The sequence below is a fragment of the Diospyros lotus genome, chromosome 12, assembly GCF_014633365.1.
Source record: "Diospyros lotus cultivar Yz01 chromosome 12, ASM1463336v1, whole genome shotgun sequence".
NCBI classification, from domain to species: Eukaryota; Viridiplantae; Streptophyta; class Magnoliopsida; order Ericales; family Ebenaceae; genus Diospyros; species Diospyros lotus.
Window position 1 is genome coordinate 11,240,331 of NC_068349.1, and position 25,463 is coordinate 11,265,793.

The following is a 25,463-nucleotide window of genomic DNA, read 5'->3' on the forward strand; positions in this document are numbered from 1 at the left end:
GGACGACTTACCTTCTAATCTTATTACTATTTTTCAGTTAATCCTGTTTTCTAGTAATAATTCTGCATGCCAAGACACTATAAAAATTCAAACCTCCGATACTATTGTTATTCTTCTTGTGTTTTACTATTGCGTCATATTTGTGAAAACAATGAGTTCTTTTTTTCAGCAGAGGGTGAATTGTGCATGCATATAATTTAATTTTACATAAATGGCACCATATGATGTGATACTAACATCTCATAGAGGCTGAACTCATACTTTTATTTTTATACTTTTACATTTTTCTTGTGTGAATATTCAAAATTTTTATTATTTTAATTACACATCTAAACTTATATTTTTGATTCAATTTAATTCTTGACTGTTTTTTATGTGGCATCCAAACTTTTTATTGTTTTGATTATACTACTATACTTGTATTTTTTAGTCAATTTTAACACCTGCACTTTGATATATAAAAGAAAAAAAAAGATGAGATAAGTTAACACTTTGGTTCTATGTCTCTCTATCTCTCTTTGTTTTTTTCAGCTTACTCTCTTTTTTTTCATTTATTTTCTAGAGTATTAAAGTAGTAGCTCTGCTAACCCAAAGTTAGATTTGGTGACCATTGACAATAATGGAGAATAATCGAATAGATTAACTCATTAGTTGCCATTGTGGGGTAACTGCACAATTGAAGGTGTCTTATACTGAGGCAAATCTTAGAAGGAGGTTCTACGGATACAAAAATTATAGGATAATTTCAGTTTGTATTATTATTTTCATATTTTATTAAGGTTTTGACTATCATAATTTTGTATACTTTATTTTTATAAATTTAGGATTTTCTTATTAATAGATTTATAATCTTGCAAAGAATGCAGACAAATGGTGCTTGCAATTTCTTTTAATAGGTTGATGCTCCCTTACCTAATCATGTCTAAAGAATCATAACACATCTAATAAATAAAATAAGCGAATACGAGAACAAAAAAAAATAGTTGCTAACAGTGTTTTCAACTTGATAAATTAACTAAAGTTCTTGTCCAAGGTTCTAATTCATCTCACATTACTTTTTTTTTTTTTAAACACGTCAAAATACAATGATTGAATTAACTCGAAAATATATATACATAGATATAATTGAAATAATAAAAAATTTAAATTATCACATAAAAAAATATCAAAGTATAAAAGTTAAATTGACTCGAAAATACATGTATAAGGGTTTAATTGAAATAATATAAAATTATATGGCTACATAAAAAAAAATATAAAATACATAAACAAAAATATAGATTTGACCTCTCATGCAAAAGGGTACCTAATTGTATTAAAGTATAAGAGTTCATTGTTCTTTTGACGTAATGACACACAAGGGTACGTGGTTATAATAATTTGTCTTAAAATGGGTATTGCAAGAAATGAAACCATAACATAGTCGTGATATGCACCAATATAAAATGATTTATCTTTTCCTAAAAAATTATTTTAGAAACTTTATTTGAATATTTTGGGAGGGGGTTGGATTTATTTTGTTTGTCATCTCATTTCCAAAATTTTACATCAACTCTATATGCCATAATTAAAAGGTTAAACGTTCAACACTAATAAAATTAAATGGCAGGCTATAATTAAAATAAATTATAATATGTTAGATGATGTTATTGATAAAATTAAAAGTCAAATCTAAACTTTCAAGCTATAGGTCTGGACCACGTTGCAGCTGTTGCAGTTTGCACGATGAATTTGGTATTATTATTGGCGTGCAACTCTTGGAGATAGACCTTTGCGTGATCTTTACTGTTGCTTTTCTTGCCACCACGTCCTTTTCTGTCTAAATGTAATCTCTATATCAAATAATAATAATAATAACTCGGTACATAATACATGTAATATTTTGTGCATTTAAAAAATATTAATATCCATAAGACAAGATCCTAAATATTTCGAGCTTTATTCGTACAAGACGTACGTAATTAACTACAGTACATGGATTCTAATTCAAGGATATCATATCATCACCAAGGCATGTGCATTGAGTTGAGATTTCATCTTCATCAATAGATAGGGTAATTGAGGCCCATCACGAGTCCATAAATAAAGCCCATTGACCATTGGGCTTCTTCTCTCTCTCTCTCTCTCTCTCTCTACAGTAATGTTGGAGGCAATGTTTTCCTTTTTTTTTATAATTAATTTACTTGTTTGAATTTCTCAATTTAAATGGAATGAAATAAAAACCTTAAAATGAAATGAACATCTCCTACAGCAATTTCAAACGGCCCAAGAAATTAGTGATGATCCATCCATCATCTCACACCACAATCTTTCCAATCTCTTATCTCTTTTCAAAAATGTTTTTCTCCCACGACTCTTTGTTTCCTTCCTAATATGTGGATACACAAGGGTTTGGGATCATTAAATGTTGATGGATGTTTTTCAGACAATTTATGCATTAAAAATAATTTGCTAATTGCTTTGTGAGTGTGTTTAGAGACAAAAAAATGATAATTACAAAGAATACATTCTTTATTTAATAAATTCTAGCATAAACATTAAAGAGATGAACACTATATAAAGAGTTGAAGTTTGAAGAAACAAATATCTAATACATAATTGATGCACTAAAGAGAACTCAAGAACTTAAAGTTTTAAGTCTGTTTTATTGCTTCACATATTTCAAGATGGAAGAAATAGTACTTATTATTCTTATCCTTCTATTTCTTTGTAAATCCAAGAGAAGTGATTGTGTATTCTAGTATGACTTTATACCTTATCTATTGTATCTTTTATTCACATTTTCTTGTGAAAGTTAAGCTCTAAGGTTGACATTGAAGAAAAACCTACTTTTCTTTGTTTTTGTCTATTCAAGTAGTTTAAGTGCAACTCCAATGTTGGCATTAAAGAAAAAGCGCAGCTCTAATGTTGGCACTAGCTTCAATGTCAGTACTAAAGTCAAAACCCCATTTTAATGTTGGCACCAAAGTTAAAGCCTAACTTTAATGTTGGTATCGAAGATAAAACATAACTTCGATGTTAACATTAAAAACAAAACCCAACTCTAATACTGGCATCGAGGCCAATAACCAACTCCAATGCTAATGTAAAATACAATGAACAACTCCGACATTGACACTAGACAAGGTTAATAATAAACTTAAACATTAAAGTACATTTTCGGATTAGCTTAATTGTAAGCCTAATACTAAGGTAAGCTTGGTTCCAGAGCTAGCACCTAAGTGAGTCACATTCTCTTGAAACCCCAATTGTAGCAAATCTCAATAAAACATATTATTTCTAAATTATGAGTAGTAAAACCTAATAGATCATATTTTCTAGAAACCCGAAATAATAAACTTCGATGGATCATATTCCTCAAGTCTCGAGTAGCAAATTTTAATGAATCATATTATCTTTGAAATTTGAGGGACTAACTCCTGAAAAATCATGTTTTCCTTAAGCTCGAGTGTAACCTTGACATCTCAAACTTTGACAATTCAACCTTGACAACGTTGGATTTTCCTTATAAGTTCGAGTGCTACAAACTCTAGTGTCTTGAATTTATCTACGCATCATCCAAACACAATAAACCTTAGTGTCTAAAGTTTCATGTATATCTCATGTGTATCAAACCTAGACTAGCTTCTCTATAACATGGTTCAAAACATCAAAAATTTTCATATTGAGCAAAGTGTACTAGAATTTGAGGCTTAAAAACCCAATGGAAAAGATAATGCTTCTTTTACTTCCTTAGTCCAATCACATTGAACTAAGGAAGTAGGAAAGCCTTGATAATGTAAAAAAATTTAGGATAATTGACACGTTGCTATGACGTATAATCCTAGTCAAGACTAGCTAATGCCTACATGGAGATATTGCCAATATTTGAAGATAATTACGTCATGAAATATTTTCCAACATATTAAATTTCTAAATGAAGTCGAATCCTAATAAGTTTATGATTATCTAAATTATTTAATCAATAAAAATTCTATATATTAGGAGGATAAGTCGAATTAGAAGATAAATTTTTTATTAGGGGTAGATCAAATTTAATTAAAAGATAAGTCAAGAAAAAAGATTAACTCAATATAAGCTAATCATACTTTAGAATTATGACAAGACTTAGACTCTTCAATTTATTAATAAAGACCCTTCATAGCCTAAATAAGACATCTTCTCACATAATTCATTTTAGATCTTCATATCTATAACCTAATTCTGAATAAATTATTTCAAATTGTTTATTTTAGACAATTAAACTCACTTTGTTTAAATTTAGAATCTTAGGGGGTATATCTAATATCATATCTCTTATGTCTTATATCTCAAAATTTGTCGGTATCAATAACTCTATCATTTTCATGCTTTTCTTTATTTTTTATTAAATACATTCATAACTTGAATATCAGAAAGTGCTTCAAGGGTGCTCAGATATTCTTGTCCCTCAAAGTTTAACTCTCCAACATTAATTCATGACTAATTGTTGCATCATGATCTATAAATAATTTAATGATCGATTTTTTGTGTCATCACTTTAAAATAAGGTTCATTGTTTTTAGTTTTAAAATAATTTATTAATTGATGATATATATATATCTAGTATTTCACAATATTTATCAGTTAATAAAATTATTTTAAAATTAAAAACAATACGTTTTATTTAAAGATAAAATACATTTATTGAAACATAATTATTACTCCTTATTAAAGAAAAATAAATATAGAAATAAATTTATACTCTCTTAGTCTTTCGTTAATAATTATTAGCATGCGAAAATACTATCATACAGTACAATCTAGCAATCTCCAATTCTAGAGGCCTCTTCCATTTTATATATTATCCAAATGCATGTGGAATATGGGAATAATAATAATAATAAATAATAATAATTAATAGTTTCTACTTTCCATCTCTCCAGAAGGACCGGCCCACCGTGAGAAAGTTGACCCAAGTGATAACTCTTTCGCCCACTTTGCTTCGGCTGGGCCCCAGCCGACCCGATCGAAGATGTCTCACTCACAGACTTCCCTCCTCTGCCGCCACGTAATCTCTCTCTCTCTCTCCCCCATAAAAGGGCGCCATTTGCCTCTCTTCCCATTTAAATCTTCAAAACCCCCAAACCCTGCTGGGCCCTAATTTCACATTCTCTCTATCTCATATTCAAAACCCTAGTCCTACTATTTCTCTCTTTTCAATTTATGCGTAATGATTTCCCATACATATGCAACGGACGCGCAGGCCAAATCCACAGACCTGGCGACGAAGATACTCGGCGCCGCCACGCCGCCGCAGATCGCCTCCGCCTGCGCCGCGGTCGAGGCCTTCCTCCACAAGCACGCCCCCGATCAGACTCGCTGGTTCTTCTCCATCACTTTCCCAACCCTAATCTGCAAAATATTCGGTTTCGACGACTCGCAGCCCAACCGCCCTCCGCCTCAGTCTCCCAACGGCTGGCTAGAAGCCGTTGCCGCCGCCAACGATTCCGAGCTGTTGGGTAAGGTTTTCAACCTCCTGTCCCCGAATGGTGTGTTGTTGTCTTCGATTTCCGCTGTCGATCAGCTTTCGCTGGTTAAGTACGTGTTTCCGGTTGAGCGGTTGCCGGAGTGGGTTAGGTTTATGCTCCAGAACGAGCGGGATTGTCGGGTTTTGGCTGACTTGTGCCCGTTGTTTAAGGGTAGGATTAAGGAGGATTCAGTCAAGGGTGCATTTCAAGTTCAATTGAATGTGTTCGAGTATTACATATTCTGGTTTTCTTATTATCCTGTGTGCAGAGGGAATGGTGAAAACACCGATACAATGAGGGTTCAAAGGAATAAGAAGTTTAGGTTGGAGAATTGGGCTTATTCATTTCCAGTGTTTTCAAATAGTAGGCGTGGACCGGAGCAAAAGGTTGAGTGTAGTTTGTACATGCGACTTCTTTATGCATACTTTCGTGCATTTGTGCCGATATCTGATTTGACTTCACGTCAGCCTTATCGTAGCTCACTTCTTCATTATTCGCCAGGCTGTAATAATTCAGTTTTTGAGCAAGCAGAGTTCCTTGTTAATACTCTGACACACTTTTGGTTGGTTGATAACGATTTTTCCCCAGTACCTGTAAGTGTGCGCAGGTCATTTGGCATGTCCTTTCCTTTTCTTTCAGTTCTAGCTGAGACTCCACCAACTTCTGGGTTGGGAGAGGTGGTCAGAGTGTTTGTGAAATATCTAAATTTGAGTTCAGTTGCCCTTACTGAAGTTCCAGATCAGATTGAATATAATGGGAATGTTAGGTGGATGGTATCAGGATCGGCTGATGCTCTCAAGGCAAGGAATTCTGTGTCAGTAACTCCTGGTATTAATTCTGCTGGTAGTTGGAATTTATGGACTCAAAGGCCATTGTATAGGTTCATATTGAGGACGTTTTTGTTTTGCCCGATTGAGACTTCTATTAAAAATGCATCTCAAGTGTTCGATGTGTGGGTTAGTTATATGGAACCTTGGACAATTAGCTTGGAAGACTTCAAGGTGCTAGAGGCAGGTGTTGATACGTCAGTTAAAAGTACAATTGATGTGCTTCCTCACCCCTCAGCATGTGGATATTCATGTTCTTGGAAGGGCTATGTTCTATCCAACTATCTGTTTTACAGCTCCTTGGTTATGCATTTTATTGGCTTTGCACACAAGTTCCTTCACATGGATCCAGAAGTAATAGTACAGATGGTGTCAAAGGTTAGTTTTTAGTTGTGGCATACTTTAATTTGTCAGAGTTTTTTTTATCATGGAATTATTATGCATGAATGTGCTTTTAAAGGAAAGCAATCTATGGTTGAGATTTTCTGGAGGGCTTTATCTTTTACCTTATTGAATCATAAATTTTGGTTTCAGAACATGGAAGATCTCTGTAATGAATTAGCTTCATGATGCAGAATTGCATCTGCTCTCATATATGACATCCTCTACTAGAACATATATGCTGTTGTTATCTCCACCCATTTATGATAGGTTTCCCTTTTGTTATAATCATGACTGCAATTGGAGGAAGTTGTTCATCAGCGGGTAATAGTAGTTTATTCACTTCATGGTAGAATAATGTTGAGGCCTCAGAGTTTGGAACAGTGATCTGTGTATTGGAACAGTTGATCTCAAGCCATTTCCTTTTTATAAATAAATGGTTCGAGATTCTATAATGCAGATTATGACTTGTCCATAGCAGAGTTCCAAAAGTTCTTATATGCCGTTGAAATGAATAATGAATTGAAGTGATGTAAGATTCAGAAGTGTTGTTGAAGCTGAAGATATTTTAGTGGAATTTTCCCTAGAAGGATTAGAGTGGTATACTGGTTATGCTTGTATTAGGGCAGAATTTCTATTTCCGCTGCTAAGGTAAGGTGAAATTTGTTTAGTGTGAAAGTAAGCATCCATACTAGTTACTTGAAAGGAGTAGAAAGAGAAAAACTGATAGGAAATATGATTTTGGTTTTTTGATTTGTTTTAATTTTGATTTAGAATCCAGATTTGGAGGTTTTTATTTTTAGTAAGATTTGATTAGGGTTTATTTTTAATATGATTTATTTAGGAAGTTGATTTATCTTTATCCTATAAGTAGGGCTTATGGATCTAATAAAAGGTGGCTTGGAATATACATTGAGATTTCTTACCTTATCTTCCCTGCTGAATTCCTTCCCTGTCCTCTTCTTCTTTGACAACTCTTTTCTCTCTCTCTAACCTTCTGCATTAACTCTCTGTCATCCTGCATCAAAAGTCCTGCAAATTACTTGGCAACAATTTTGAGTTCAGGTGATGAGAATTTTCTGTTAAATATTAATTATTTGGCTGTTAAGATATCTAACTCAACAAAAATGGTGGCACTTAAAGAATCTATAATTTTTCTTTGATGACTTGGACGTTGCTTTAAATTAAATTGATTTTTATTTAATATATTTGCTAAGTCCGTGATTTTAATGATATTAATCACTATGTTTTGATATTTGAGTTGGTTTCAGCGCCCAGAAAATTCATTAGTTCGTTAGTTTCAACAACCTGTTTTTGAAATAAAGCAAAGCCTCCTTTTCTTTTACACTTAAATAGTTTAATGTGGTTGTGTACTAATGCAGTATTGAAGCAAAAGGGAAACTGTATACAAGGCTCTTTCTGTATTAGGGTTTGAGGAGGGTCAATATATATAGTCTTACTTGCTTGAGGGAAGTCTATTGTGTATCTTCTCACTTGTTTGAGGTCATACTGTTACTCCTGGACCATAATAAAGGATGGTATTAAATAATGGCACAGTAAGAAGATATTATCAAAGTTTTGGAAGAATTACTAGTTGAATATGGCTTGAGTGTTTCAAAGTCATACATAATTCACAGCTCCTTTTTTCTTTTTTTCAAGGTTGGTTCTATATTTATCTAATATTAACACCATCTTAACATGATTCAATGTTTTCCATGTGGCATTAGCAAGAAAGAGCTATCTACAATCCCCATTACTCAAGAGAGCTGTGAGTTTGAACCATGCATGTGATTAATGTTTTTAATTATTTATGCAAAGTGGCTGCCTTGGAGTTAAATCACAGTCTTTCATTTTCCTATCTGAGCTTTTTACCATAACAAATGGCATGCATAAGTGTGAAGACACTTTTGGTTTGGTTGGTCTAAAAATTTCCCATTAGCATCTATGAATATTGAAAAGTGATGAGTAGTTAGTTTTTGAAGCGTGTTAATGAAAGTGTATATGGGGAAATATGAAGAGAACTGGCATTCTTAGACTTATTATATTATATTGGCTGCATATTCCATAGAGAACCTGATGTATCTGGTGCTATAGTCATCTGTTTTTCTGCCTCATGCTCTAAATGTACTATATTTACTGTTATTCCATTCATGCTTATTGTTTGTGCATTTCAGGTGATAAACATATTAACCTCATCGGGCGAGCTGACTGATCTTATAAAAAATGTGGATGCAGTATTTCACTCACTTCCAGTTAGGTCATCCAAATCAATTCTTAATAACTTGTACAGATATGTTCCGTCTATACGTGAACAATTACAGGTAATTCTACCCCTCCCCCCCTCTCTCAAATAAGTAAATTATTTGTACTAAAAGCATTATAGGTTCATGGCCTTTACTCAAACCCTATTCAGGAAATATATAAAAATGAATATTTTCAAAAATTTCCAATAAGACAAAATGAGAATTCTGTAAAGTTGTTGCTTTAAGCCATTGAACTTCCATCTCAACTTCTAGTTGTTTCTCAACTCACTGTATCAAACACAAAGGAGCCATATTAACCTCCCATCTCACTGTATTAAACATATTAATCTTAGAAGAGCAAAAACTAAAAGCAAATGTCTTAAATTTTTTCAACAACCTTATACTGAAGTAGTTTATCAAGTATCTTCTTGTATTTGAAACATGACAATGCTAAGTGAAAATCATCTGTCCTCCAATTATCAACTGATTAGAAAGTTACTCCCCCGGGCAAAAAAAAAAAAAAAGGGTCAATTATCAAACCCATCTCTTAATTCTACTATTCCAGTGAAACAAGCCATTTAGAAGTGAGTTGTAAGTTTTAATCAAAAATCTCTTAACTATTTCTATTCGGCGATATCTTGTCCTTATGAATCATGTCGTCTGATCTTGAGTCTTAGTCTTATCAACATATTGACGCAGCGTGTAGCGCGAGTGTGAAGAAAACACACCAAAATAAACCCTTGAAAGAGCAAACTTCAATGGCCGAAGCTTGGCTTTCAAGAAGACGCAAAAATAAGACTGTTTTGCTAAGAAAACCTAAATAGGTTGCTGAAATTTGATTAAGAAAAACTTGATTACAAACTCTAGATCCTAGGCATATTTATAGTATTTGGCTAATCCAAATCCATCTAATATTTGGAAAACAAAATCCAACTAGAATTCTAATAGAAATAAATCTTAATCCAACATGAAGTAGAATCCTAAATCAAGTAGAAATATGAAATTGAATCCTAAATCAAGTAGAATTCTAAAAACTTAAGAAGTATTAAAATATTGTTCCGGCGTGGTCGAGAGTCAGCTTTGGGCCGGGTCTTGATTGGTGACCGCATCATTCACCTCCACTTGAGAAGAATTCGTCCTCGAATTATGATCTGGGTATGACAACTCAACGTTCGGCAAATACAAAGAAAGATCAGCAACATTGAATGTTTTGGAAATACCCATATGATTTGGCAAATCCACAACATAAGCATTATCATTGATCTTCTTTGTAATCTTGTAAGGACCATACTTCTTTGGCTTGAGCTTGTTCTGTTGTCCTGTAGGAATCCATTCCTTTTTCAAGAATATCATGACTTCATCTCCAACCGCAAATACCTTGTGCTTCCTATGCTTGTCAGCTGCTGCCTTGTACTTCTTATTCGCCTCGTGCAACTTTTGCCTGACATCTTCCTGAACTGCTTGAACGTGTTCGGCTAAGTCACTGGCTGCAACACTGAAACCTGGTACCTTTGGCAATTTTACCAAATCCAATGCATGATTAGGAACTTTCATGTATACGATAGAGAATGGTGATCTTCCTGTTGAGCTATGTACGGTGTTGTTGTAGGCAAATTCTGCTTGAGCTATGACTAGGTCCCATTGTCTTGGCTTGTCTTTGCAAACACTGCGAATCAGATTTCCTAAGGTACGATTCACCACCTCTGTTTGTCCATCAGTCTGGGGATGTGCTGTGCTACTGAAATTCAAAGATGAATCGAACATTCTCCACAAGGTAATCCAGAAGTGACTCAAAAACCTTGTATCACGATCCGAAGTAATAGTTTTAGGGACTCCATGTAGTCTAACAATCTCCTTGAAAAACAGTTTGGCTGTAGCTACTGCATCTGCCGTCTTCTTGCATGGGAGAAAGTGCGCCATCTTGGAAAACCTGTCAACCACTACAAAAACAGAATCCATACCTCGTTGGGTTCGCGGTAGACCCAACACGAAGTCCATAGACAAATCTTCCCAAATAGCATTGGGAACAGGCAATGGCATGTAAAGACCGGCGTTAGAAGAGTGCCCCTTAGCTGTTTGACATATATAACACCTCGCCACAATAATAGAAACATCTCTCCTTGCTCTTGGCCAATAATACCTTCCCATAACAGCTTCAATAGTCTTGTCTCTGCCAAGATGCCCTGCTAAGCCACCACCATGCAAATCCCGAATAATTTTCTCACGAAGAGATGTGCAAGGGATGCACAACTGATTTCCCTTCATGAGAAACCCATCATGCACATAAAAATCTCCTGATGGTTGCTGAGACATGTATTGTTCCCACACATGTTTGAAATCCTCGTCTGTCGCATATAATTCTTTCAAGCACTCAAACCCAACAATCTCAACACTAAGGGTCTTGATCAAATCCACACGCCTACTCAAAGCGTCTGCCACTCGATTATGTTGTCCCGACTTATGTACAATTTTATATGGAAATTTATCAATAAAAGCAGACCATCTAGCATGCATATCACTCCTCAATTGCCTTTGGCTACTCAAGTACTTAAGAGCTTGGTGATCCGTGTAAAGAACAAATTCTTTGGCAATCAAGGAATGTTCCCATATCTTAAGAGCCCTCACTACTGCATAAAACTCCTTATCATAAGTAGACCACTTTCTTCTGGCTTCACACAACTTCTCACTGAAAAATGCAATTGGTCTCTTCTCTTGGGACAACATAGCACCTATACCCACTCCACTCGCATCACACTCAACCTCAAACAATTTGTCAAAGCTTGGTAAAGCTAAGACAGGAGCGGTACATAATTTATCTTTTATCAAGGTGAAACTTTGCTCTTGTTCTTCACCCCAATGGAACTTTCCTTTCTTTAAACACTCAGTAATTGGAGCCACAATACTACTAAAGTGTTTGATAAACCGCCTATAGAAAGTTGCTAACCCATGGAAACTTCGCACATCACTGACATTTTTAGGAGTTGGCCACTCTCTAATAGCTCGCACTTTTTCCTCATCTACCTTTACGCCCTCTTTACTTATAACAAAGCCCAAGAACAACAAGCTCTCACTCATAAAAGTACACTTCTTCAAATTAGCATAAAGTTTGTTTTCCCTCAACACACTCAACACCTCTCGAATATGCCCCTCATGCTCATTAATAGACTTACTGTATATCAAAATATCATCAAAATACACCATAACGAATTTACCAATGAAAGGGCGTAATACTTGGTTCATTAGTCTCATGAAAGTGCTTGGTGCATTGGTTAGTCCAAAGGGCATGACTAACCACTCAAACAACCCATCTCTTGTCTTGAAAGCTGTCTTCCACTCATCTCCAGGTCGAATTCTAATTTGATGATAACCACTTCTAAGGTCAATTTTGGAAAAAATCACAGCCCCATCAAGTTGATCAAGCATGTCGTCGAGCCTAGGAATTGAAAATTTGTACCCAATAGTAATTTTGTTGATGGCTCTACTGTCAACACACATCCTCCAACTCCCATCTTTCTTTGGTGTCAATAATGCTGGCACTGCACATGGACTCATGCTAGTCTGAATGTGCCATTTTCTCAACAATTCCTCTACCTGCTCACGCAAAATCTCATTCTCCCTAGGACTCATCCTGTAGTGTGGTAGGTTAGGCAAGCTAGCACCAGGAACCAAGTCAATGTGGTGTTGAATATCTCTCATAGGAGGTAGCTCATTAGGCAACTCCTCAGGAACCACATCATGAAATTCCTCTAACAATCCCTGCACCTCCACTGGAATTTGATTTACCTTCAGTAGCTCACTCACACTCTCTCCCTTGATAACCAATAAGTGAACCTCTCGAGTATCCTTACACTCCCTCACAAACTCTGTGTGTTTATGTGTAATGGTAAGAAAATTTCGCCCCTCCACTTTAGAAGCTTTGGTTTGATTCTTTTCCACTATGGGTAACAAAGTATAACGCACACCTTCTTTCTCAAGCTGATATGTGTTCTTCCTACCCGAGTGCTTAGCATCCACATCAAATTGCCAAGGCCTCCCAAATAAAATATGGCAAGCATCCATATCAACAATATCATAATAGACTTCGTCGGAGTACTTACCGATAGAGAAAGGCACCCTGCAACGTTCATTCACATGTATGCCACCAACTTCTTTGATCCATCCAATCATGTAAGGGCTTGGATGTTTTTCAGGAGTTAACTGCATTTTTGCCACCACGTCTCTTCCTATGATGTTCTCCTGACTTCCACTATCAATAATCAACTCAAAGATTTTTCCTTTCATCGTACACCTCGTGCGAAAAAGCTTATGCCGTTGAGTAGTATCTTCATTCTTTTGAGATAGCATTAACTTCCTCACTACACAGGTATATTGCCCGTGTCCATAATCTTCTTCATCATCCTCCCCATCAGGCCCGCAATATACTTCCTCTTCAGCAACATCTTCCTCTTCCTTTTCAACAATGTTAACTGTTTTCCTCCTTGGACAATCACTAGATCGATGCCCAACCTCATTGCACTTGAAACATTTTAAAAGAATAGGCTTTGCATAAGGATTAGGGGATTTTGGAAGATTAGAAGTAGTACCTCGAATGTTTCCCCCCGTTGTAGCCTTATTAGGGTTGACTGTATGGGGTGGATTGGAGGGTTGCGCTCCTTGAACCGACTTGCCTTTATCAAAAGCTGGTTGTTTATTTTCATTCCCATTATACCGATGATAGGTGTCATTATGAGATCTCTCACTCAACATTAACTCAGCCTTTAAAGCTAAGTTCCTTGCTTCTTGCACACTTAGAACCATCTGAACTCCAATTTTATCACGAATAGCAGGCTTCAATCCATTCAAGTAACGAGCTGCTTGTTGATTGTCACTTTCTGACAATTGGTTTCTCTCCGCTAATCGTAAAAACTCAGAGGTATATTCATTCACACTTTTCATTCCCTGTGCACATCTTTGATAAGCTTCAAACATATATTGTTCATAGTCAGGGGGCAAAAACCTACCTCTTAACAGTTGCTTCATTCGTCTCCATGTCTGAACTGGCTGTCGGCCTTCCCTCAATCTCGTTTCTCTTAATCGCTCCCACCAAACAGATGCACCGCCCTTCAACCTGTAAGCCACTAACTTTACTTGTCGTTCATCTGGGATCTCCATGTATTCGAAAAAACGGTCAACCTCAGTGATCCAATCCAGGAACCCCTCAATATCAAGATCTCCACTAAAGGTGGGAATATCAACTTTTAGTTTATACTCATCGTTGTTCCAGTGGTTGTGCTGATGCGCATTCCTCCTAACCCCTCTACCACCAGGGTTAGCTATTGCTCGACCAAAATCATCCTCTTCATCGCTATCTTCAATCACTGGTCTTCTAGGATTAACAAGGACATGATTAATAGGTGGTCTTCCCGCTCCGGCTTGATTCACCCCATTATTCAGGTTCCTGTCATCATCAACTCATAGTAAGGTGCCCAATTGGTTGCTATGTTGCTCCAATCGCTGCTGGATAGTACGAGTTACTTCCCGCTGTTCTTCAATTGCTCTCCAAACTGCGGACAACCCCTGATCACCGTCACGAGGCTGGTTGCTACCGTTACCTTCAAGATTGGCCATCTGATTGGTTGATTAACCGCTCTGATACCACCTGACGCAGCGTGTAGCGCGAGTGTGAAGAAAACACATCAAAATAAACCCTTGAAAGAGCAAACTTCAATGGTCGAAGCTTGGCTTTCAAGAAGACGCAAAAACAAGACTGTTTTGCTAAGAAAACCTAAATAGGTTGCTGAAATTTGATTAAGAAAAACTTGATTACAAACTCTAGATCCTAGGCATATTTATAGTATTTGGCTAATCCAAATCCATCTAATATTTGGAAAACAAAATCCAACTAGAATTCTAATAGAAATAAATCTTAATCCAACATGAAGTAGAATCCTAAATCAAGTAGAAATATGAAATTGAATCCTAAATCAAGTAGAATTCTAAAAACTTAAGAAGTATTAAAATATTGTTCCGGCGTGGTCGAGAGTCAGCTTTGGGCCGGGTCTTGATTGGTGACCGCATCACATATATTCTGATGCCAAGCCTATTCAAGTCAATCTCACATTATTTAATAACTATGCATTCTCGTTACCTAGCCTTTGGGAGTTTGGGGCATACCTAATGCATGCGCATTAAATGAAAGAAACAAATACATGTAAAAAAAATTTAAAAATTATTCTGGTCTCCTCAGTACCAAAATAGTCATATCTCTATTGTGGAATATGGATAAAATACTAGATTAGGAAATACATAATTCTAACACCAGAGGGAGGGAGGGAACACAAAATAGGCACAAATAATTTCAGATCTAAATGGGAAGAGAAAGGATGATGATGCTTTAAGAGTAATGTTATTCATCTAGATTGGAGATCATCTTCAGTCTAGTTGACACTTTTTTATTGGAAAATGACGAGGTGTACATGTAAACATGGATACTTGCACCTCTTTAGTTTCCAATTATAGGCTGTAAATCCATCTCTAGTCTAGATAAATAGCATTACTCATGCTTTAATGCATCTTCTAGATAATCAAATCAAAACCCAGAAAAGCAACCAAGCTTTCCCTAGGTTTCTTGTTCAATCAAATGAGAAACCCAGAATATGCGTAACTTTCCAGTACTAACATGGATTGGAATTTGAATTGAAGTTTATAGCCAGATCTTCTGAAGCTTTCACGTATTGATCCTCAAATGGAACCTACCGATCAGCGCCCATCAGCAAAACTTGGGGGGAAAAAAAAGAATCATTTCAGTGCCCGGCTGAGATTGAGAATATGAGTTGAGTTGAAAGTTTGTTCAGAGAGGAGTATCATGTGCCATAAATATCAAAGCAAATACATAATCATGATGTGAATGCAACTAATGGTGATTAACTGTGAGATCCGTGTACATACAAAAACTAATATGCTTATTCTTTTTAAAAAAGTAGTTATCTGCAAAAATGTATTTGTATATTTACTATATATATCCTCTAATAGCTGAACTCATATGTCATGGTAGAGGTAAATATTAGAACTGTTGGAGGCTATTATGGCAAAGTAAAACTGTTATTCAACTTAAAGAAAAGGTAGACACCAAATGTCTTAGTGGTAATGCTCTGCAATCTTGAGAATTGCTTTAAAAATGGTATCCCATCTAATACCTAAATCACAAACTCCACACAATGAAAATTTTTCATTCCTCCTCTGAGCCCTTACAAAAATATTAAATAATATAAACTACTATTTTCTACTTCCTAGCTGACCAGTTTCTCTATTCCAAGTTACTACCACTCTATGCCATAGACTACCTTGTTCAAAGCTATTTCCTCTTTACATTCTTTTTAAATTGCTAAATCTTGTCAACACCAATTATCAAAAATTAACAGGAAGCAAATCAAATCATAACTTACTGATGTCTATCTCTATGAACACTCAACATGGAGTTCCTCTCGGATCCACCATCATCATAGTAGGAATGTCAGAAAGATGCATGGAGTATATGAACAACCTAGAGATGTACTATTGACCAATTCTGATATACCTCCTTTGGGAAGATAAAGTATGTGGTGGGACTAGGCAAGTATTATTGATCAACACTAATATACCTCCTTTGGAAAGATTCTGTGTATTTAAAACTTTTTTTTTGATCGAATGGTAAAAAAATTAGATAGGTCAAAAGAGAATGTACAAAGTACTCTGGGCATACCTAGGAGAAACAAACAAAGAGGGCCAAGACTAATGGCCCAAGGCAAAAGAATCCCAATGGACTAAAAGAAGGAAAACTAGGCTGTGCCAAATATACTTTATAAAAGGAATATGCCCAAAATTCTAGAATCCTACCCAACATTTTGTATCATTCTTTAGATGATTTCAACAGCCATTTCTATTTGGCATACATTTTTAGCTACCTTTTTATTTTGAAAAAGCTAAATATGTTCTGAAGCTGCTTCCCCCGCCCCCCTCCTTGGTTGCTTAAGAAGCAAGCTTTTTTTTTATTATTATTTTTAATTTTGGGGTTTGAGTGAGGGGAGGGGCAGGAAAAAGTTCAGAACGAGAAAAAAAAAAAAAGAAGCATACAAATGATTCTTTTTTGGGTCTTTTTTCTGCTTTTTGCTATTGCAGTGCAAGAGATCGATATATATCACATTCTTGTAACATATCTTTTCTCGTGTCTTTTTTTTTTACTTAGTCTCATAACTTCTCGTAAGTTATTACATTCATCTTATTTTGAGGGTATTGTTATTATCTTCTCTTCTGAACTATACTAGTACCAAATGATTATAAAAAATGTTATATATATATTTTATATATTTTTTAGTTTTGATTGCTTCTCTTAAGCCAATTTTTTCTAATAGTTTTCAGCCAACTTTAATCTGGTATGAAAAGGAACACCTGCAATTAATTTATCATTTTTCACCTTCAACTGAATCTTCCACTGCAAAAGATAAATACTGCCATTTTCAAGGCAAGAGATAGAGTTAATCTCCATGTATTCCCCAGATACTGGAACCATCAATTTCTCTGCCTTATACTGCTTTGAAACTGTTGCCAGCTTATGTTTATAGCCCTTTTGATTCTTAAATTTACTATCAATGTCCATTAACAGCTTGCTGCTCATATAAAAATGATATGAGTGTCAATGCCAGTTGTTGCTCATGTGTTTCTGCATGTGTTAGGATTGGGAGGATGGTTTATGTGAGAGTGATGCTGATGGATCGTTCTTGCATGAGAACTGGAATAAAGATTTACGACTTTTTAGTGATGGCGAAGGCGGTGGGCAGCAGCTACTTCAGGTAATCTTTCTGCTTTCCTTGTGTGTGTTTTAATCTTTTTATGTTTAGAAGAGTTTGCAAAGAACTTATATAAGTGATAACAATAGTTGCTTAGCTGGCTCATTATTGTTTCTTGCAGCTCTTTGTCTTGCGCGCGGAATCTGAGTTGCAGGCAATTTCTGATGATAATCTTGGGCGCAGGCTTCAGTGTTTAGATTCACTTAAAAAGCAGTTATGCTACTTGTTTGGGGAACCTGTCATCAAGCCAGCGTCGACCCCAGCCGAAGGAAGACAATGTCAAGAATCGCGCAATGAAATTTTCAAGCCTAGACGAGTTGCCAACGCCATGTCAGCTGATGTAAAGTACAAGGGTGACTGGATGAAGCGGCCCATCTCCAGCGATGAGATTGCTTGGCTTGCGAAGCTGCTTGTCAATTTGTCAGGCTGGTTGAACAGAAGTTTGGGGCTAAACCAGGGTGAGAACAGTCGGACTGATCCTTCTTGGTCCTATATCGAGGTCTCAGGCGGCGTTAAAACTGTGTGTGGACCTTCAGAGACTGTTAAATTGCTGATATGGTCCGTTGTTGGTTGGGTAATCACAACATGTGGTGCAGCAGTTGGGTTCATGAAAAGGCATGGCTTGAGGGTGAATCTCAGGTTACTAGCTTCAAAGAAGGTTGTATCTGTGTTGCTTGTGTTAATTGGCTTGAGTGCATTGAGAAAAGCAGTTGCAGAAGTTTGAACAGTGCGAATATATGTTAATGAAATCGAGAAAAAAAAAAAAAAGAAAAGACAAGAAAAGAAAAGGGGAATGCTAAAAGAATGATAAAAATGTGAATTTTGTAAGTAACTGGTGAGTTCTTTTTGCTGCAGGAGAGTATCATTATCATTGTTGGCCTTTTGTGATTGCTTCTGTTGTTTTCTCTTCTCTTGCTGCAGATATATTATCCCTCTGGTGTTTGTTGGTGGGAAATATCTTTGTTCTTTTGACTCCCATTCATAAAAAAATAAAATAAAGTGTTAATTAGTAAAGGATTGTGTGATAAAAGAGTTGTCAGTTTTTTTATGCCTTGTTGTTCAGTTTGTAGATTTCCTTTCCATTTTGTTTTTGAGTTTAATTTTATATATATATTTTAACAACAATAGAATTGAATGTGTTTGACATCTACTACAAAAATACTTTTTTTAGTAATATTTTTAGTTACTAAGTATATATGCAACAATACTAAAAATATTTTTTCAATAATTTAATTGAATTCTAAATTATTTTACCTTGAAAATGATTTTTATAAAAGTTTATTTCACTAAAGTAATCCTCAAAACAATAATATGTTTTAACTTTTTATTTTATTAAACAAAAATAACGACGGAAAGTAGTGCCCGAACGCCAGACGCAAAAAAGAAATTGTCCAAGTTCTCTCAAACAACCAAACCACCTCAGGGAAGGGGTTTAAATTAAAATACGAAAAGCCTTGGAGTCCTTGTGTAATTAAGATAAAATAGAGAGGATGTGTATCTGTATCGTATGGATTGTAATTTGTATCTGACTGAAACTGGAGGCATATATAACCGCGTCGATTCCGCTCGCCCTGGCCCAAATGCCAAATCTCTCCCCCTCTGTGCTCCTAAAAAAGTTGTAGGTGGATTCGGGCGCTAAAATCCCATGGATTCTCTGCATCAAAACCCTAGTTTGGCCTCCGAAACCTTTGCTTCCGAGCATCCTCACGAGCCTCTCTACTTCTCCCCGTCTGAAACCCTAGCTGCTGCTTCTGCTTTCCCGCCTCAACCACCAATTCCTCCTCCTCTTCCGCCTCCTCCTCCGCCTCCTCCTTCCTCCGATCTAAATCCTCCTGAAACCCTAGCTCCACTAAACTACTCGCCTTCTGAAAACCTAGACGCCTCCGACGACCCGTACCCGATTCCCCCCGCCGAGCCCGATTCGGAGTGCCCCAACAACGATGGCCCGAACCAGAAGCAAGAGGTTCAGAGGCCCTTGTTGGCTGAAAGTGGTGTCGTTGCTGGTGGTAACGCTAACTTCACCGGGAGTGGTACGGACAGGGAAGGTTCGGCCGGCGAGGAGGATGCGACGAGCCGGAGGCGGCGGAGGAGCCGGTGGGACCCTCCCTCAGCGGATGGCGAGGCCCAGAATGGGGAGTCCAAGAGAAGGAAGTCTAGGTGGGCGGACGATGAGCCCAAACCAGCGTTTCAGCTGCCGGATTTCATGAAGGACTTCGTTGGAGGTATGGACATTGACCCTGAAATTCAAGCTTTAAATGCTAGGCTTCTTGAGATTAGTCGGATGTTGCAATCGGGTTTGCCATTGGATGATCGCCCGGAAGGCGCTAGGTCGCCTTCTCCCGAACCTATATATGACAACATGGGAGTTCGAATCAATACCAGAGAGTATCGTGCTCGTGAGAGGCTTAACAGAGAGAGGCAAGAGATTATTTCACAAATTATAAAACGAAACCCAGCATTCAAACCTCCTGCAGATTATAGGCCCCCAAAGCTTCATAAGAAGCTATATATTCCCATGAAAGAATACCCGGGTTATAACTTTATTGGACTGATAATTGGTCCGAGAGGGAATACACAGAAGAGGATGGAGAAGGAGACGGGGGCCAAAATTGTGATTCGGGGTAAAGGATCGATTAAGGAAGGTAGGTTGGGGCAAAAGCGTGATTTAAAGTTTGATCCTGCTGAGAATGAAGATTTGCATGTTTTAGTTGAGGCTGAGACACAGGAGTCACTTGATGCTGCCGTTGGAATGGTAGAGAAGCTTTTGCAACCTGTGGATGAAGGATTGAATGAGCATAAGAGACAGCAGCTCCGAGAACTTGCTGCTTTGAATGGAACAATAAGGGATGATGAGTTTTGTAGGCTGTGTGGTGAGCCTGGACATAGGCAGTATGCATGTCCTTCTCGATTATCGACTTTTAAGAGTGATGTATTATGCAAGATTTGTGGTGATGGTGGGCACCCAACTATTGATTGTCCTGTGAAAGGCACCACAGGGAAGAAAATGGACGATGAGTATCAGAACTTCTTGGCTGAATTGGGTGGAACAATTCCAGAATCCCTCACCAAACAAAGTCCAGCATTGTCTATTTTGGGTTCCAACAGTTCAGGGAGCAATCCACCTTGGGCCAGTGGCGGCGGTGCTGTAGGCACAGGAAACACATCACATCCTGGGCTGGGGAGCAATGTGACTAAGATGGTAAAAGAAATAGATGATACAAACTTGTATATTGGATACTTGCCCCCTACTCTTGATGATGATGCTCTGATCAGGTTATTTTCACCATTCGGTGACATAGTAATGGCAAAGGTTATTAAGGACCGGGTGACTGGATTAAGTAAAGGTTATGGTTTTGTAAAGTATTCTGACATTGCTCAGGCAAATCAAGCCATTGCAAGCATGAATGGTCATCGTCTAGATGGGAGAGTAATTGCTGTACGAGTTGCTGGTAAGCCGCCCCAACCTGCTGTTATGCCTGGACCTCCTCCTCCTCCAATGCACACGTTTCCTGCCCCAAATCAGGCCATTGCTGGATACCCATCTCAACAAAATATGTCAGGTGGCTCTCTTGGGAGTATACCTCCTGGCAGCTACATGGGTGCCCCAGCACCTTGGGGAGCACCTGCTCCACCTCCTCCTCCTACTCCTTATGCGCCCTACCCTCCTCCTGCTGGATCATATATGTACAACCCTGTCCAAGGTCAACCCATGCTTCCTTATAATGTACCGTATCCTCCACCACCACAAGTTGCTACCTCCAGTACTCCTTCTCAAAGTATTCCTTCAAGCGAAACGCATGTAGCCCCCGGAGTGCAATCTCAGAATAATGTATCTGCAGCCTCTGCACAGTCTGGAGCTAATAATATCTATGGAAATGCACTGATGGGAATGCCACCAAACTCCCAACCTACGTACAATCCGTCTTCATTAGGTTACCCTTCTTATTATGCTGTACCTCCTCCTCTTCCTCAACCTATCTCTCATGCACCGGTGGACCAACAGAACTTTGCAAGTGGGCCATGGGCTTCTGATCCACCTGCTCCACCATCAATTTCATCTGCAGAGCAAAGCCAGCAAGCAACTGCTGGTGCAGATCCCGAGTATGAGAAGTTCATGGCTGACATGAAATAATACTGTTGCAGTCCCAATGATGTTCTCATGTGAGAAAGTAAGGCTTCAATATTTTTTGCTTATTTTATTGAGCCAATTTTAATTCATTTTTATGTCATCTTTGCAACCTGTAAATCTTGAAGAAAAATCATTTGGACCAGTTCTAATTCAATTTCCATCTGCTCTAGGATTGTGCTTTGGAACTGTATCCATTTTGTTGGTTGCTGATGGATTTTATAGGAATTTGCCCCCACCAAAAAAAAAAAAACAAAAAGTATTTTATAAGAACTTACTGTGTCACTTAAAATTTGGTGCAGCACGCTCATTGCAGCACTTTATATGAATTTCAACTGTTCAGTTAAATTTCCTGGTTGGATCAAACAAACCTGTAAACAACACAACGCAACAACAAGAAGCCTTGGGGTTGGCTACATGAATTCTTGCTCTCCAATCATTTTAAACCTGCAAACAAAGAAATGCATTTTTTCTGAGGATGGCAGGTCAAATGGCAAGGAATCGGTTTTGGGAAATATATTATAATGTTAATCTTGATGAACTGTATAGTTCAATATCTCTATGCTTATTTAATTTTTTTATATTCTGTTTTTAGGGACAAGCTGGTCTTTTAGTCCTTTCTATCTGAATACCACTGCTTAGGTTTTGCTTTGTCATTTGACCGAATTGAGAAATAATTACCTTAATTGAAAATTTGAATTCCAGGCAACCTCCTTTTTGGCAGTGTCAAGTAATTCTTATGGAAATGGCTTTGTCATGTATTGGCTCCACCATTATTTCCAATTCCTGCTGCCAGCCCCTCTCCACCCATTTACTTCAAGGGGGAGGACGGTGCTCCATGAATTCTAATGGTTTGACCCCATTTTTTCATCCTAATATTCAAAATTTACTGTATCACCCCACTAACCAGAAAAAGAAGGTTTAACATAATCTAAACTCCTAGTAATAGATTTTGGGTAAGCTTAACATTATTCAAATGCATGAAAACTGCCAAAGGCTGCCTGGACTTTTGCATGTCTACCATAAATAGTTCCTGCCCTTCCCCCACCGTTGTAATAGCTGTATATGTGTTTTATCTGATTTGTTAACAATGATCATACCCTTTGGCAGGCATGAGGTTTTCCTGGAGCTCTTCTCAACCTGTTTTCTTACATCTTCCTATGACTTCGACTTGTTGGAAGTTTCAGACTCACATCTTTTATCTTGCTGTGCTGTTATCACAATTGCAGAGACTTTTTACCAATATCCAGATTATCTGTTCCTGCAGTGAAGACCCTATTATAGAATATTCTTAAACTTGTAGTGGCACCGCTCCTAACTGCAGGGTGTGTGAACTTTCTATGGTGCCAATCATGGTTCAACTGGAAAGCATCTTGACGCTAATAAATTTCACATTCTGTTTTTGTTTTATTTTTGATTTTTAGGTGTTTGCTGACAGTTTTTGCTGTAATGCTTCAATTTATACTATTTTATTGTGTTATTTTATTTGACTTCATTTCCTTAAATTTCTCTTATTGTGAATGGTAACTGTGCTCAACTTTTTGAGACCTCCATGACTTGGTCGGTTCTGATCTCCTGTCTGAAGCCTTACGTCATGGTGGTAGTGGATGGTATCCATGGGTAGTTGATGGGCTTGTACCGTATACAGGTAATATCTGAGATGGTATTGTTTGGAAATATCTTGTTTCTCCTTATTTTCTGTCAGTCTGATACTCATTTCTTATCTCTATCAACAGGTTATTGGACCTGTTGGTTACCACTGGCACGTCCTGTGTAACAATTTGGCTTTTATTAGTTTTGAGCTATCACACAAATTGGACTCTTTTTATCTCTCTTCTTCTTTCTGGTGCTTTCTTTAGTGCTCAATATGGGTTTTGGCACATTCTAGCCAGCATGACCGACGAGTTGATTTTCCTATCTGTTTTAATGTCTTGTTAATTAATATTGTGGTTGAAATTCAATACACCTGCATTATCTGATGTATTGAGTAATGCCTATCTCGTAAGTTGTTTTGCTGCTTAGTGATTTGACTATTTCCATTATTTCTCTACTTTTTGAGAGGTTGAGTGCTAATTTTACAACTATCAAAACAATATTCTTCTTCTGGTAATGAGGTGAATAGATTTAGGTGGTTTGGCATGTTTAAGAAATACAAACAAGTGCCATAATTAGGAAATGTGTTTGCCAACCATTTTTAAGGTAATGCTAGGAACAGGAAACAGGGAGGCCAAACTCAACTTAAATTATGATGACAAAGAAAGATATGGTACATTACACATTGATTGAGATTCTGTCACTTGAGGGGACGGAATGGTGGAATAGGACCTATGCATTGTAACTTTTATGTAGTTGAGTCCTTGGTTTATGTTTCCATATACCTTTTGTTCCATTATTTATTTGTTTATTTATTCTTATAAATATCTAGCTCTAGCTGGACGACACTTATATCTGTAGTGCTTCCATTTAGACATATTGAAATTCTGTAACATCTGTTGTTTGATGTGAGAAGTTTTTGTTTAACTTTGGGACTTGTAGTTTTACTTTGAGCATGACCGCTTTGATAGGTAAGCCTCATTGGCTATCTCTGAGATTTCCATATCATTAGTTTCTGTTATAAATTTGACTAATTGATAAGTTTTTTGCATCTGCATGTGTTTCTTCCTTTCATTTATTTATTGTTAATAAATATCTAATATCTATCATCATCTCAGTCAAACTATCTCAAATGCATATCTATATTGCATCCATATAGATATATTCTATAATATATGTTGCCTTTGGTAGGAGAAATTTCTATTTGAATTTTAGGACTAGTCATTTTACTTTGAGCAATCTAGCTTTGATAAGTAAGCCTCATTAAAGATCTTCTAGAGTTCTGTTTCATGAGTTACTGTTGATATTTGACTAATTGATAAGTCTTTACATTTCGTATGACTCATAATCTTTCATCGTCATGTAGGAATCTTTTTTTGCAAGAACAACTGCATTCTGGTACAGATCAAAGCATCACCTTTTTTTTTTTTTTTTTGGTTTTTTCCTGAGGCTGGTGCACTGTGCTTATTTCAAGCATCCAACCTCAAGCAAGCCTTAGAAGTTGGTTGATGAAGTTTATAAGCAGCTTGGGGTTTGTCTTTAAAAGAAACTTTTACCATTGTTTAGACTAGACCACTATTTATTAGTGGACACTCTTGCCTTTGGTGATGTAGGGACATTTTATAAAGGAGGTCTACTGCAATTTGTTGAAGGAGGTCTACTGCAATTTGTTGGAGTTCATACATATTAATGGACACTCTTGCCTTTTGTGTTGGTCTTTGACATTAGAAGAATTTCTTAACAAAGTTTGAAAAGGAGGTTATTTGCCTAATTTCAACAGAAAATTTGTAGTAAGAATCACCAATTGTTACTAATGCTTTGTGCAAGCCCTTTTTTTGCTATGTGCTATTTCTGGATTGTGATCATACATATTTTTTAACAACTGATCATATGCTTTCAGACGGGACATGACCAGACGTGGGAGAGACATCTAAGTGTGTGCCCAAGCTACATGTACAAATTACGATGTCACATTGGTAGATGTGGTTGGGTCAATGAGT

General features: G+C 36.9%; 2 protein-coding genes across 3 annotated transcripts; both read left to right on the forward strand.

Annotated features, from left to right (window-relative positions):
- Window positions 1-5,104: 5,104 nt before the first annotated feature.
- Window positions 5,105-18,533, forward strand: LOC127786943 (uncharacterized). The gene is made up of 4 exons (XM_052314737.1): window positions 5,105-6,694; window positions 8,872-9,018; window positions 17,631-17,747; window positions 17,866-18,533. Exons 1-4 carry the CDS (start codon window positions 5,192-5,194, stop codon window positions 18,466-18,468), a joined length of 2,370 nt encoding a protein of 789 aa, XP_052170697.1. The 5' UTR covers window positions 5,105-5,191; the 3' UTR covers window positions 18,469-18,533.
- A 747-nt stretch (window positions 18,534-19,280) lies between these two features.
- Window positions 19,281-23,375, forward strand: LOC127814183 (splicing factor-like protein 1). 2 transcript variants are annotated; one of them, XR_008026297.1, is made up of 3 exons: window positions 19,281-21,913; window positions 22,576-22,721; window positions 22,981-23,375. XR_008026297.1 is itself a non-coding variant. In XM_052355501.1 (2 exons), the coding sequence occupies exon 1, from the start codon at window positions 19,390-19,392 to the stop codon at window positions 21,874-21,876; it is 2,487 nt and encodes an 828-aa protein (XP_052211461.1). In that variant the 5' UTR covers window positions 19,281-19,389; the 3' UTR covers window positions 21,877-21,913; window positions 22,981-23,375. The 2 variants fall into 2 exon arrangements, 1 of the variants encoding a protein (XP_052211461.1); XM_052355501.1 differs by lacking the exon at window positions 22,576-22,721.
- Window positions 23,376-25,463: the final 2,088 nt, after the last annotated feature.

Coding starts and splice junctions, on each gene's coding strand:
- LOC127814183 (XM_052355501.1), top strand. CDS start 19,390: ATGGATTCTCTGCATCAAAACCCTAGTTTGGCCTCCGAAACCTTTGCT.
- LOC127786943 (XM_052314737.1), top strand. CDS start 5,192: ATGATTTCCCATACATATGCAACGGACGCGCAGGCCAAATCCACAGAC. Junction 9,019..17,630: donor CTATACGTGAACAATTACAG/GTAATTCTACCC, acceptor TGCATGTGTTAG/GATTGGGAGGATGGTTTATG. Junction 17,748..17,865: donor GTGGGCAGCAGCTACTTCAG/GTAATCTTTCTG, acceptor TGTTTCTTGCAG/CTCTTTGTCTTGCGCGCGGA.